The 12,978-nt window shown below is 33.4% G+C and overlaps 1 protein-coding gene across 1 annotated transcript; it reads right to left on the bottom strand.

Moving 5' to 3' along the window:
- Positions 1-7,136: 7,136 nt before the first annotated feature.
- On the bottom strand, positions 7,137-11,225 carry LOC143595451 (uncharacterized). Its single transcript, XM_077074461.1, has 2 exons — positions 10,867-11,225; positions 7,137-8,827 (listed from the first exon to the last, which is right to left on the bottom strand). The coding sequence occupies exons 1-2, from the start codon at positions 11,176-11,178 to the stop codon at positions 7,559-7,561; spliced, it is 1,581 nt and encodes a 526-aa protein (XP_076930576.1). The 5' UTR covers positions 11,179-11,225; the 3' UTR covers positions 7,137-7,558.
- Positions 11,226-12,978: the final 1,753 nt, after the last annotated feature.

Genomic DNA, 12,978 nt, shown 5'->3' with positions numbered 1-12,978 from the left:
TGCGTGTAACCGAGAACTACGGCATTTGCTTAGTTTATGGAATATATCTTTATTTTAAGAAAAATGAGAACGAAATGCATTAGAAATACTAAAAAGTTATTGTATTATTCATTATTTTAATACTAAAAATACTAAAAGATATTGAGATGTTACACTTGTAAGAGGTAAATCGTGAGGGAATGAGAATCGATCCCAGGTCACCACTAAAAAAGCAAGGCACATTACACCGTAGTGTAGCGACTTTGTCATTCAAAAACCGAAACAATTTTATATATTCATAATTTATATACAACTTTCTTATAAATGGTCCTCAAAATTTTGGAGGCTTAAAGCCTTAGCTTTACTTCTTAATACATTTGGGCCGGCCCTGAGTGTACTAGTGTATCTAACGTATGTACAATACCCGATTTTAAGTTAAACTTTATGATAAACATCAATCCTTTCAAAGTTATCGATATGTATAATATTATACAACCATATAATTGTCATACTAGATTATTAGGCTCACGTATGTCATCAACTATATATTCAACTTTAGCACGTAGTTTAAGAATAGACTCCACGCTTTTGAAAAAATGCATCTTAAACTACTACTTCGATGTTACATGTTTACATTTCACAACCTTTACAACTTATCTCATAAGACATGAGTAGCGTTCAATAGCTCTGTTCATTATTACGGTGAGGCGTTTGTTTTATAATATCGTTGTCATTTGTAGGTCCTATTCATTAACTTCCATTAATTGAATATGTCCACTCATAGCTTGAATAAGTCTTCATGTAGCATAGTAACATAACATTAATTTCTTTGTTGAGCACTACCATCTACCTCATTAGTATGTTACACTTTTGAAAAAGTTAGGCATTTGAAAATTACATTACAAGAATAAAGAATTAAGACATTTTTGAAAGGGATTGTTCCCTTGTTTATTTATTTGTGAACCAATAATCTTCTCTCTATTATTTCTATGCAAATAGTAAAAGGTTAGCAACATTAAGTAGCATGTTCATATGTTCTTTTCTTTCAATGCTACCCATTCCATTTTGTAATAACTAACACAACTTATTATTCATACATTTTATAGAACAAAGTTGCTACAAAAGTTATGTTCAAAGTGCAAATTCAATAACCAAATCTTACTATACTAATAAAAGAAAATGTTGAAGCTTAGGTGTCAAAGTTACATTTCTTCTAATTTCTAATCTTTCATCTCATTCATTCTAGCTATTCACAGGTCATGGGTCAAAACCATTTTGTCAAGTGGGTTATAACATAGTGTAAATTTTATTCATTATTGAATTAAGTGTCATTTTCATCTCTGAGGTTTGACCAACTACGCAACTTTAGTACATTTTTAAACTTCTTGCATATCAACACCTGACGTTTCCATTAAAATCATGATATTTTAGTACTTTTCGTTAACCCCGTTTGTTTTTTCCATTAACTCTACACTAAATTAATTTATAAGTATTTTGAGAATCACAATTGAAATAACTAACCTTATTTACTTTTATCATTTGACAAATCCCGTATAATACACGGGTTCAAAAGCTAGTAATACTTATACATGGTTTGCATCTCATAGAGGAGAACCGCGTCCAGTGACGTGTTATATTTGCATCCAAAGTTTTATTGACATTGTAAATTTACGGACACCGTCACCTATAACAACATTGTCTATTGCAATCTAATGCAATCAAAATTCACTCTTGCGTAATGCAATCTCACTTTAATAATCTCATTGTTTATCCATATAAGAAATAAATATTCGGTTCGTATATCTTAATGAAATTCTTTAAGAAGTTTTATGATTTGAATATCCAAATATCCGATTGATAAGCTAAGGATAAAGTTATAAACCAAGTGACGTGGATGATGGGTTAGTTGATGTTTCCTTATCTCTTAAGCTTTTCACTCTTGATAATCTATTTTACTCATTTCACTAAAAGAATTTAATTTTATATTCATCACAGGCAAAAAAAAAAAAACAATAATTAAACAAATATTTTAATATTAACTCGTCTTGGAAAATATAGAACCTCTTCTTTATCTTGTTACATATATTTCACACTTTTTCTGAACGTAAGAGGTTATATAAAAAACATTAAACTCGACAAGAAATCGAAAACAAAACAAATAACTTACATTAAGAGGAGAGGGTTTTTAACCACTCGTTTCAAGAAAAATAAAATTTTGTGATTTCTATGAGCATACTATAAATACGAATAATGTAAAATAGAGTAAAAAATCTCTCCGTTCTTTTAACTTGGATGGTTGAAAGATGGATGTGTTCATATATCTCCAAAGCACCCACCATGTCGAGAAAACAACCGCCTCATAAGCCTTTTTTTCTTAGCGTTAACCTCATAGCATCAAGTAACTCCGTCAATGTTATAGGTCATACCACCACCAAAAAATCAATGTTCAACCAAGCTACAATCAAGCTCCACACCCTAGAAGCGACATTGCATGAACCGAAAACATGATCATTATCCTCAATCTTCATACTACAAGAGCGACGAAAGATAGACTGAATATTTAATGCACGATGACTGAGATTCCATTTGGTGGGCAAATGGTCCCGAAGCACCCCCCAAGCCATAATATTCACATTTTTTGAAACAAAAGAATTTCATAAAGTAGGGGGCAAGTTTGAAGAACTAAAGGGAAGGAAGCTCTATCAATATGCTTTCTAAGATCTTTAACAAAAAAATTCTATGTTATAATTTAGAGACCAAATCTAACCATCATCTTTATCTAAAATATGAACCTCAAAGAGAAGGTTTAAGAGATCATCAAGTTGTGATTGTTCAACATCTCCTCTGAAGACTCTACGCCAATCCCAAGACCATCTATCCTCTAATTTCCTATCCGAATTAAGGCACGACTTATTTTTCTCTAACGTAAATAACCGTTTAAAGCGAGATGCCAAGTCAAGCTCACCTAGCCAAATGTCTAAACAAAAACGAGTATATCTACCATTTCAAACCTTTTTCACATTTCTTCTCCCTTTTCTAACATTTAATGATGGTGAATGAGACATGAAAGGTTAAAGCTAGAAATATGATTTTCTTTTTAGAGCTACAATTTACAAGGGAAATACTCTAATACAATTACAATATCAATATCAATATGTATTAAAGGTCCATCAATCCTATCGAACTTTCTTAACTAAATGTACTATCAAGATTTGATTAACCCAGACTTCTTCAAATTATCGCTATAAATAAGGATATAATCAACACGAGTATATAGTAGAGTGATTAACATTGCTTTCCCTTATCAAATGTTGAAGTTTAAACTCTACTTTGAGCATTTTTTTTAATTTTTGTTATAAGTTCAAGCCCCTTAAATTACTCAACATATTTTTATACCGGTTTTCTTTTTGACAGAAGCCAACCAGAAATACGAATCAATTTGGTAAAAAAAAAAAGAATAAACAAACATGTAATTTGATTCAATTTGATAACGAAAAGGTTGGGCAACCTGCCCAGTAAAAATTCAGTCCTAAATCTATGACACATGAAAAATTATGGGCCTTTGGTAGTCTTAATTTAAATTCATAAAGAAAACTACTCTCCAAATTTCAAGAGACATGGTTCATGGTTGAAGAAAAGGGTAATTTGAAACACATAATTTATGCCATTTATTAAAATTAGTTTCAAATAGCAGACGATTACATTCTTGGTTATAAAAACGTTGATAACGTTGTGCTTGCTTTACATATTTATTTTTTATTTATTTTTGTAATGTATCAAGGATATTCGATACTTATACAATTAAAAAATGCACCAGACTTATTAAAGTTATATGGTTATCGTGTTATAAAAAATACAATGTTTGACGTCTCATATAGATATTATGATGTGACCATTAACCAAATAAAAAAATTAGACGTCAACAATGTCAATATGTTTAACTATAGACTCCCACATTATTATAATGTAGCTATATAATCATATTTCCTACAAACCATACATAAGGGTCGGAAAGATCATGTGCTAAAAACTCTCTACATAGGTTCGTTTTATAATACGTATGTTTCACTTAGCGACGAAACGTTTTGCAAAAAGTTATGTAGTAATAGAAGATTAACTTGTTCAAATTAATTGCCATATGAATCAAAATAAATCAGGGACGGGGTACACGCTTATTAGATTTTATTATAATTTATCTATTTGGTACATAGGGGCGACACCTCTAAGGAATAAGGGTTCTAAGGGGGCAACGCCCTTGACAGGGGTCTGAAACAGCGCCCCTAGTAGCAAGGTCCGAAGACATATTGGAAATTTTTATTTTGATATATGATGCTTTATAGAAATTACATTAGAATTTAATTGTATAAATTAAAACATGAGCGTATGTTTATGTGTTTGAAATTCAAATACATTATAACTGTATTTGGCAATTAAGGACCCACTCCATAACAATCCTTTTTGATCATAAAACACTCAAAAACTCTCACAAATTCATACTCAATTTCTTGCACAATTACTTTGTGTTTATCTAATCAAAACATTTGAGAACAAACAGTTTTCATCTGAAAATGCAAACCACGACTCTCAAATATCCAAGATAACCTATTTTTCATTCGGGCCGATGTTTATCGACCACCCTGCCCTCCTTGAGAGTCGGCTTTGATTATAAGTTTAGCCCAAAAAGTTAATGCATGTTTAAACACTTGTAAACAGGTTGATTAGCCCCTAGCGAGTCCTGGATTTTTATTTTAGAATGTCACCTCCTTTGTGACCATTTTCCCTAGGGTTGCGTCATGTGTCATATAGACTTGGGCATAAAACCCGGTTCTGAACCCGACCCGGAATCGGCTAACAGACCCGCAGGTACAAAGTGAGTTCCAGTTCCTCAATCAAATCAAACCCGGGACCGGTGGAATGTCGAAACCCGAAACTAACTCAACCAAAAACTGATACAAACCGGCCAAACTGGTCAAAATCCGACCATATATTAAACCGGTTCCATACCTGAAAAACCAATTTTTATAAAAACCCGATTTAAGCACCTCCAAAATTATTCGTTTTCCATAATTAAAGAACCGAAGATAATGACATTACAATGAGTCCACTTATTGATCTCAGAAAGCTTTAGCCATTAATTAGTCATGGAATTATACACAACTCTAATTCAAAATTCTACTACTTTTGAATGATATTGGTTTAGATTGGTCAGCGAATCCGAATATTCACTATTCGGAGTCATAATTGACGAAGAAGTCTTGTGGTATTATCACGTATTATTTAATGTCATTAAAAAAAGGATGTTCTATAGAATAATTCTCCTTTCCAGTTGATTTTATTCACCGATTGACCAAAAGAAAATTTAAAACAGAAGATGATCTCCATTTCTGTTTGCTATAGTGATTCTTCATCTAAGTTTTATCACATATCTTAAATTTAAAGATTGTACTTTAAACATTTCGTTTTATAGCTTAAGCATTTAGGTTTGTACCTTAATTATGGAAAAAAGAGAAATAAATAATTTAAAAAGTTATAGATAAAAGAACGGAGGATGAGATGTAAAAGGTTAAAGAATTTAAAGATAAAATTAGAGAAATATGATTTTTCAAAGAAAGGAAATGCACTAATACATAAGGGTCCATCAATCCTAAACTTTTCGAACTCTATTAAATTTGTACTACCAAAATGTGATCGACACCGGGCATACAGTAGAGTGATTAACGTTGTTTTCTCTTTATCGGTTGTGCTTAAACCCTACTTTGAGCCTTTTACCCCTTTTTTTTTGTCTTAGTTCAAGCAACTTAAATTACTCGGCATAATTTTTCTTTTTAATAGAAGCCAATTAGAAATATAAATCAATTAGTTAAAAAAAACCCTGAAATTAATTTTCAATTATGTGATTCAATTTGACAACGAAAAGGTTGGGCAAACCGATAAGCTTGTGGTAGAGTGGTGTGGGAGAGACTTGGTGTTCCACGTGACCCAGGTTCGATTCCTGCCACCATCATATAGTTTCTGGGCATTAGCTGATGATGAAATACTAGGCGAGTAGGTTACCTTTATTAGTTGAATCTCTGAACTCAACGTGTTTTATCTCACCACACTGCTGTGCCTTCGGGCGAGTGTTCACGGGTGTAGGCCTTAGGTGAGGGTGTTTTTCATCGGATCAAAAGGCGAGTGTATCTCAATTTGATGAATTTAACCAGTAGCTCATTTGAAAGATTCGTTGCTCGTTAAAAATAAATAATAGAAACTTGGGCAACCTGACCCAGTAAAAATTCAGGCCTAAATCTACACAACAAATGGAAAAAGTAATGGGCCTCCTGTAGTTAAGACTCTAACTAGCAGAATAATTAGACATTTAAATTGCTAAATAAAAAAAAACTACTCTCGAAATTTCAAGAGACACGGTTGAAGAAAAAGTATTTTCGATCACATAATTTATGCGATTTATTAAAAGTATATCCAAATAGCAGACGATAAACATTCTTGGTCATATAAACGTTGATAACGTTGTACCTGTTTTACATATTTATTTTATTTTTTAAATGTATCATGGATATTCTGTATATATAGTTAAACAATGCAACAAGCTTATCAAATTTATATGATCATCCTTTTGAAAATATACAATGTTTGGCGTCTCATAGAGATATTATGATGTGACAATTAACCAAATAAAAAATTAGACGTCAACAATGTTAATATGTTAAATTATGAGACTTCTACATTATTATAATGTAGCAATACAAGCATATTTCCGAAAAACCATACACAAGGGACGAAAATTTTATTCCATTTTTTATAACAAAATATAGTTGTTGATATCATCGTTACCTTTTATTTTTATTTTTTTTCTCGTCCACCGTTCAAGGTCCTTTATTTTACACAAAATAATGCATGTTTGGTTTCCAAAAACGAAAAATCACAAACGTAGTCCAAACATTTATAAGCAGATTACAAATTTAGCCCCAAAGGTCCCCATTTTTTATTTTCGAACGTCACCTCCAATGAGACCAGTTTCCCTAGGGTTGTGCTGTTGTGTCATATAGACTTGGGCATAAATCCCGGGTAAATACCCAACCTGGTTCCACTTCCACCTTTACCCGGTCAAAACCCGGACTTACCTCAGACAAAAAAACTAATAAAAACTCGGCCAACCCAGTCAAAACCCAACCATACATGAAACCGGTTCCTATATGACGTGGTTCTTGACCAAACCTGGAACCTTTCTCCTACCTAAAACCGCTTTAAAAAACCGATTTGTGCACCTCTAGTGTCATGTGTAACGCAATTCGTCTTCTCATAATTTTCACAAACGTCTACTAAAATATGCACAGCTTATAAATAATAAAAACCATCCAAATTTACAAAGATAATATTTTTCACAATCTCTAGTCCCTATATTTTTGTGTTACTATTTAATTTTTAAAATACAATGAATTTGGATTGAACATTTATATACTTTTATGCTACAGATTTACATAAAAACACATCAAAATAATAAAGTACAATATTGACATTATCCGGTATCACACGTATGTGTATGGGCCGTCTCGGGTTGCTCATTGAAACTACCTATCTACTCGGGCTTAACGGTCATATGCAAACGCGAACCATCGGGCAGTCCCAATGGTGGATCTTTACATGAACAATTATCAACATCAAATAACTCCCATTCTTTTATACCACACCTATCCAAAGCCGAAATTAATCTATCATCAATTTCTTTCGGGTACTCCCCGTCTCGACTCACCAAAACCGCACCCGTGTAAGACTGGCCCGCAACACGAGCAGCACCACTATAGTGAAACAAACCCCAGCTAAAATCCTCACTAACATCAACAATCGTCCAATACTCATTTGACACGACCCCGTTATCCAAAACACTAAAATAAAATGTGCCGACTACTTCCCCTCTTTTAACCCTATACTTTCTTCTCCTCCAAACAAGCTTATCATCTAATGTTTTCACTTGAAAAACGGGCTCGTACCAAAACGACCCGCGTGCCTTTCCCCTATAGAAAAGTTGGTATTGACACGGGAACTGATCGTATGCCGGGTTTTGGCCTGCGACGACCCGCCAACTCCAATCAAGATTCCCAAGCCAACCAATAAAGAGATCCTCAGCTGTTTCATGTGATAATATTTTGTCACGGAAGCTAACCATTGGTGGAACATATGGTTTTTCAGGTATCTTAGCATCTAAATCGAGACAATTGTGTTTTTGCAAAACACAAAGGGAAAATTGTTCAAGAATCGGGCTTTCATACGATGCAATACATTTATAGTTGCATACTTGATCAACCGGACTACATTGATTCAAGCATTGCAGAGCTTTTCTACAGTTTGGATCTAGAAGACAGTTTAAAACCTGTGGTCCACAGTTCTTTATCATGCAATTCAGGGTTGAAAAGCCTTGAGCTCTCAAGTTTTTCAAAACCGGAACTGGTTTTATGTAAGCATTAATAATGATTAATATACAGAATCTTATATCATCAGAGTTATGTCTTATCCATGCTTCAGATATGGTTTCTGCTAGCTCAATAGTCTCCTTTGCTTTCTTGTTAAATTGGCTGAATATACTACTCTTTTGTTCTACTTGAACCAATGATCCTCCTAATTTGTTTTCTAACTGTGGTGATGAATCAAAGCAGATTATATTTGAGATGTTTTGACTGTAAGTTTGAATCCATTCAACTGATTCTGGTTTTGTTACTGAAACAATTAGCAAAATGTTTGCAGCTGATAATACCTTTTGAATACTTTCAACATTTGGATTAGATTTGGGGATATTGTCTGTGAATACCTGCATCTCGTATTTGTCATCAATCCATTTCAATCTCTCTGCCTGAAATCAAACCTAAATTCAGACCTAACAGTTATGAAATTACAAATGCGAGAAGTTCGTTTATGTTGGTTCGTTTAATAAAGGAATGAACATGCACATGAACACGAACACAGGCTATGTTCGTTCAATTGTGTTCGTGAACGTTTGATAATGTTTTCTTATACGTCTGCTTATGTTTGCTTATAAAAGAATTTTAATATTTAATGACTTTTCTAATCTTCTCAAATCGATTTAAGCAAAATTATTAACTATAAAACAAAAAATTATGTACGAGCATTATGTGATTAATTATATATATATATTAAAAACCAAGTAGTGGTTATCTCACAAAAACTACTATTCATGAGATTAACCATTTAGATTTAAACATGTGTGCCAAGTTAGTTATTTGGGTATTTGCAGTCAATTAATTGTGTGGTGCTATGTTTATGTTGAACCATAGTCCATACATTTAATGATTTACAAGATTATCTTCTAATATGATTTTATTATTTTTATTTTTTCTATTATTGTATGATTATAACGATTATAACTAATATTTGACTTAAATATCCCTGAATAGTAATTTTTGATTCATTTTTCATATGTACTTTAACTACATTTTGATGTAAACTTTATTCAATATAGAGTCGTCGTAACACACGAACAAACTTTATTAACTTTATGTTTTATTAACGTTCTCATCGTGATGTGCAGGTTTACATGTATCGACGGTCGCTCGCGGTGCAATGCATGGGGATGTATACTAGAACGAACTTTATTAACATTATATTTTATTAACGTCTCCATCGTGACGTGCAAGTCTACATGTATCAACGCTTTCGCTGCAGCGCGCGAAAACATTTACTAGTTTATATGAAAAACTAACATATGAATATGAATGTTAAAAAAAGACCATTTAGATTTAACATATGAATATGAAAAACTACTATTCATGAGATTAACCATTTAGATTTAAACATGTGTGCCAAGTTAGTTATTTGGGTATTTGCAGTCAATTAATTGTGTGGTGCTATGTTTATGTTGAACCATAGTCCATACATTTAATGATTTACAAGATTATCTTCTAATATGATTTTATTATTTTTATTTTTTCTATTATTGTATGATTATAACGATTATAACTAATATTTGACTTAAATATCCCTGAATAGTAATTTTTGATTCATTTTTCATATGTACTTTAACTACATTTTGATGTAAACTTTATTCAATATAGAGTCGTCGTAACACACGAACAAACTTTATTAACTTTATGTTTTATTAACGTTCTCATCGTGATGTGCAGGTTTACATGTATCGACGGTCGCTCGCGGTGCAATGCATGGGGATGTATACTAGAACGAACTTTATTAACATTATATTTTATTAACGTCTCCATCGTGACGTGCAAGTCTACATGTATCAACGCTTTCGCTGCAGCGCGCGAAAACATTTACTAGTTTATATGAAAAACTAACATATGAATATGAATGTTAAAAAAAGACCAAGACAAGCATGACAGTCGGAGTGTGCCGTTAACACTGACCATTCTAGGTCAGCCAAAATCTAATAAAAAATGATTTATGTTCATTTGTGTTCACAAACAGGAAATTTCGTTTTGTTAGCTGTTCGTGAACCGCTCATTTATTAGATAAAAGCTTAACGAACGAGCGAATATGAACAAGACCTGGTTAGATTTGATTCGGTTCGTTGCGTTTACAACCCTACCTACACTTAATTTCGATCAGAGCTTGAACTGATTCACATCATTAATGTCACTCGCCTAATTGTTGAATTTTCAAACTGATATTATAAAACAAAAAGCCCTAGCATGACCGAATGAATTATCATGATAAATTAGTAAATGTCAAGTGTGTGAATCCTATATCTGATCAGTGCTTAAACTGATTTACATAACTAATGCTACTCGCCTTAATATTACAAAACAACGCCCTAGGCGATGGACTAAACTATCATAACTAATTGCAATTCCTATAATAATTTAAACAAAAACTAACGGTATATAGAAAAAGTAAAGAGATAAGATAACAAGTTACAGTGTGACGCATAACATCAAGCCACGAAGCCGATTTGAGAGGACTGGTAGCACCTTCTCCAACGAAGGCAACAATTCTGACGTCACTAACGGAATCACGAGGCTCCGATGAGCATAAATCTGGATTGGATGAAACGGCGTCGTTAGTCTGTGGAGCTGAAGATGTGGTTCGTGTTTTAGGTAATGTGAGTTTGTGGCGGAGATAAGGAGGTGACGTGGTGGAGGTCTTCCGGTGGAGGTGGACGGAGGACGGCGGGTGGTGGCGGTTGAGAAGGAGGTGGTGAGGAAGTGGTGATGGAGTTAAGAGGCTCATGAGGAAGAATGGAGTGTGTGTGGAGATGTGGAATGTGATAGAAAGGAGCGGAATGTTATGGGAGTTAAGTGTAGTATTACGCCCATAAACGACCACAAAGTTCGGTAAACTGTTCGGCTTAAAGTTTATTTATTTAATAAACAAACCAATATGAATAAAAATTTAGTTTACATTCAATTAAATAAACGAACATGACCATATGTTTTATTCGTGAATGATCTTTTATGTTCATTTTTATATGTTCGTTTACATATTAATATAAAATGATTGAATATTATCTGGATGTGTCATATACTTAATTTTTTGTATTTGTTCGTTTGTTAAGTGTGTTCATTTTATGTCCTTTATGTTTGTTTGTGCTTGTTTACATATGTTCATTTATGTCCGTTTATCTTTGTACGTCAAATTTTTTTATGAACGAACATAAACGAACATGAACATGTTTATTTTTTAAACGAACAATAATGAACACAAATATTTGTCAGATTAAGTGTTCGTGCGGTTCGTTTACAGGCCTATGTAGTATAAACATGACCCGCTTTCAACTAGACCCAACCAAAACGAGGTGAGCATGAGATCAAACTGGCTTGAGCTTGGCTTTTTTTGAATTACGGGAGCTTGAGCTCGGTTCTTGAGTCGTTTTTTCAAGTTCGAGGTCAGCTCATGCTAGAACTGTTTGTTATTTATTGATTAATATATATATAATTTTAATTATTTTATATGAGAAAAACTTTCAACGAGTATAAGCTTGGGTCAAGCTCGTATGCAATGTTGAAAATTTTGGACCAATAATATTAATTAGTATACCAATTAATAACGAGTCCAAGAGTAGAAATGAATGTGATATCGGTGCTCTAAAATATGTGGTTAAGAACTTGAACTTTGGTAAAATGAAAATGGGTTTGTCCTACATTGATAGAAGGAAAAACTAAGAGGTGGTTTATAAGGAGGAGGGCTCACAAGATTAAATTCTTGTGTAACAAGAAACACTTGGTGGCACTAGCAAAGAGCACGCTCACGGGCGATGGGCGCAATGTGGCGCTTTAATGGCGCACTTTGCACTTCGCGCCTTAGTATTTTTGTAGGAATAAGCTGGTTCGGGACAAGTGTCGTGATTTGAGCGGATGCATGCCAGTGGTCGCCAAGTGTCGCGTTCAGGTAGTGAGTCACCAGCCACATGTCGCAGCCTCCTTACAGTCTCGCCAAGTGTCGAAAGAGTGGTGCTTGTGACAAGTGCCATGCTGACTCATGACATGTGTCTGCTATAAATAGCAGGTTTGGGCAACACTTCAAATACACCACAAAAATGCATACCTGCCATAATAGCTAGTTCAGTTCGTTTAACCACAAGTTCGATATTGTTTAGTTTCGTTTAAAGTCTCGTACACTCTAGCACAGATATAGTTCGGGTGCTAGGTTAATCCAAGCAGTACACACTGTTGCGACTGTTGTACCCTGGGAGCCAGACGGGTTCACCTGGGTGGCCCAAAATCTGTTTTAAGGGACCTCTATTAAACAGAAATCCTCATCCAACATCCTTTTTACGTTACTTTCGTTAATTCTGTACTACTGTTTTTCTTTTATTAATTATGTAATTTTATTAGATGCAAATTTGTTTTGTTTTCTTTTGCACTGGTATTGTAATCAATATTAAATTATCATTACGAACGGCGGTTCTACAATCTTAAAACAGACTTTCGGAAACAACAATTCGTTTATATTTTGTTTTTTGAAATTATATTGATTACTTTATTAACAAGTTTTCTTAAAGTTGTTTTTTGGTTTTATGTAAACCAAATT

Source organism: Bidens hawaiensis, unplaced genomic scaffold (assembly GCF_021521415.1).
Source record: "Bidens hawaiensis isolate Kalapana, Puna unplaced genomic scaffold, B.hawaiensis_p1.1 tig00045217_1, whole genome shotgun sequence".
NCBI classification, from domain to species: domain Eukaryota; kingdom Viridiplantae; phylum Streptophyta; class Magnoliopsida; order Asterales; family Asteraceae; genus Bidens; species Bidens hawaiensis.
This window is presented reverse-complemented; position numbering and strand designations above follow the sequence as displayed.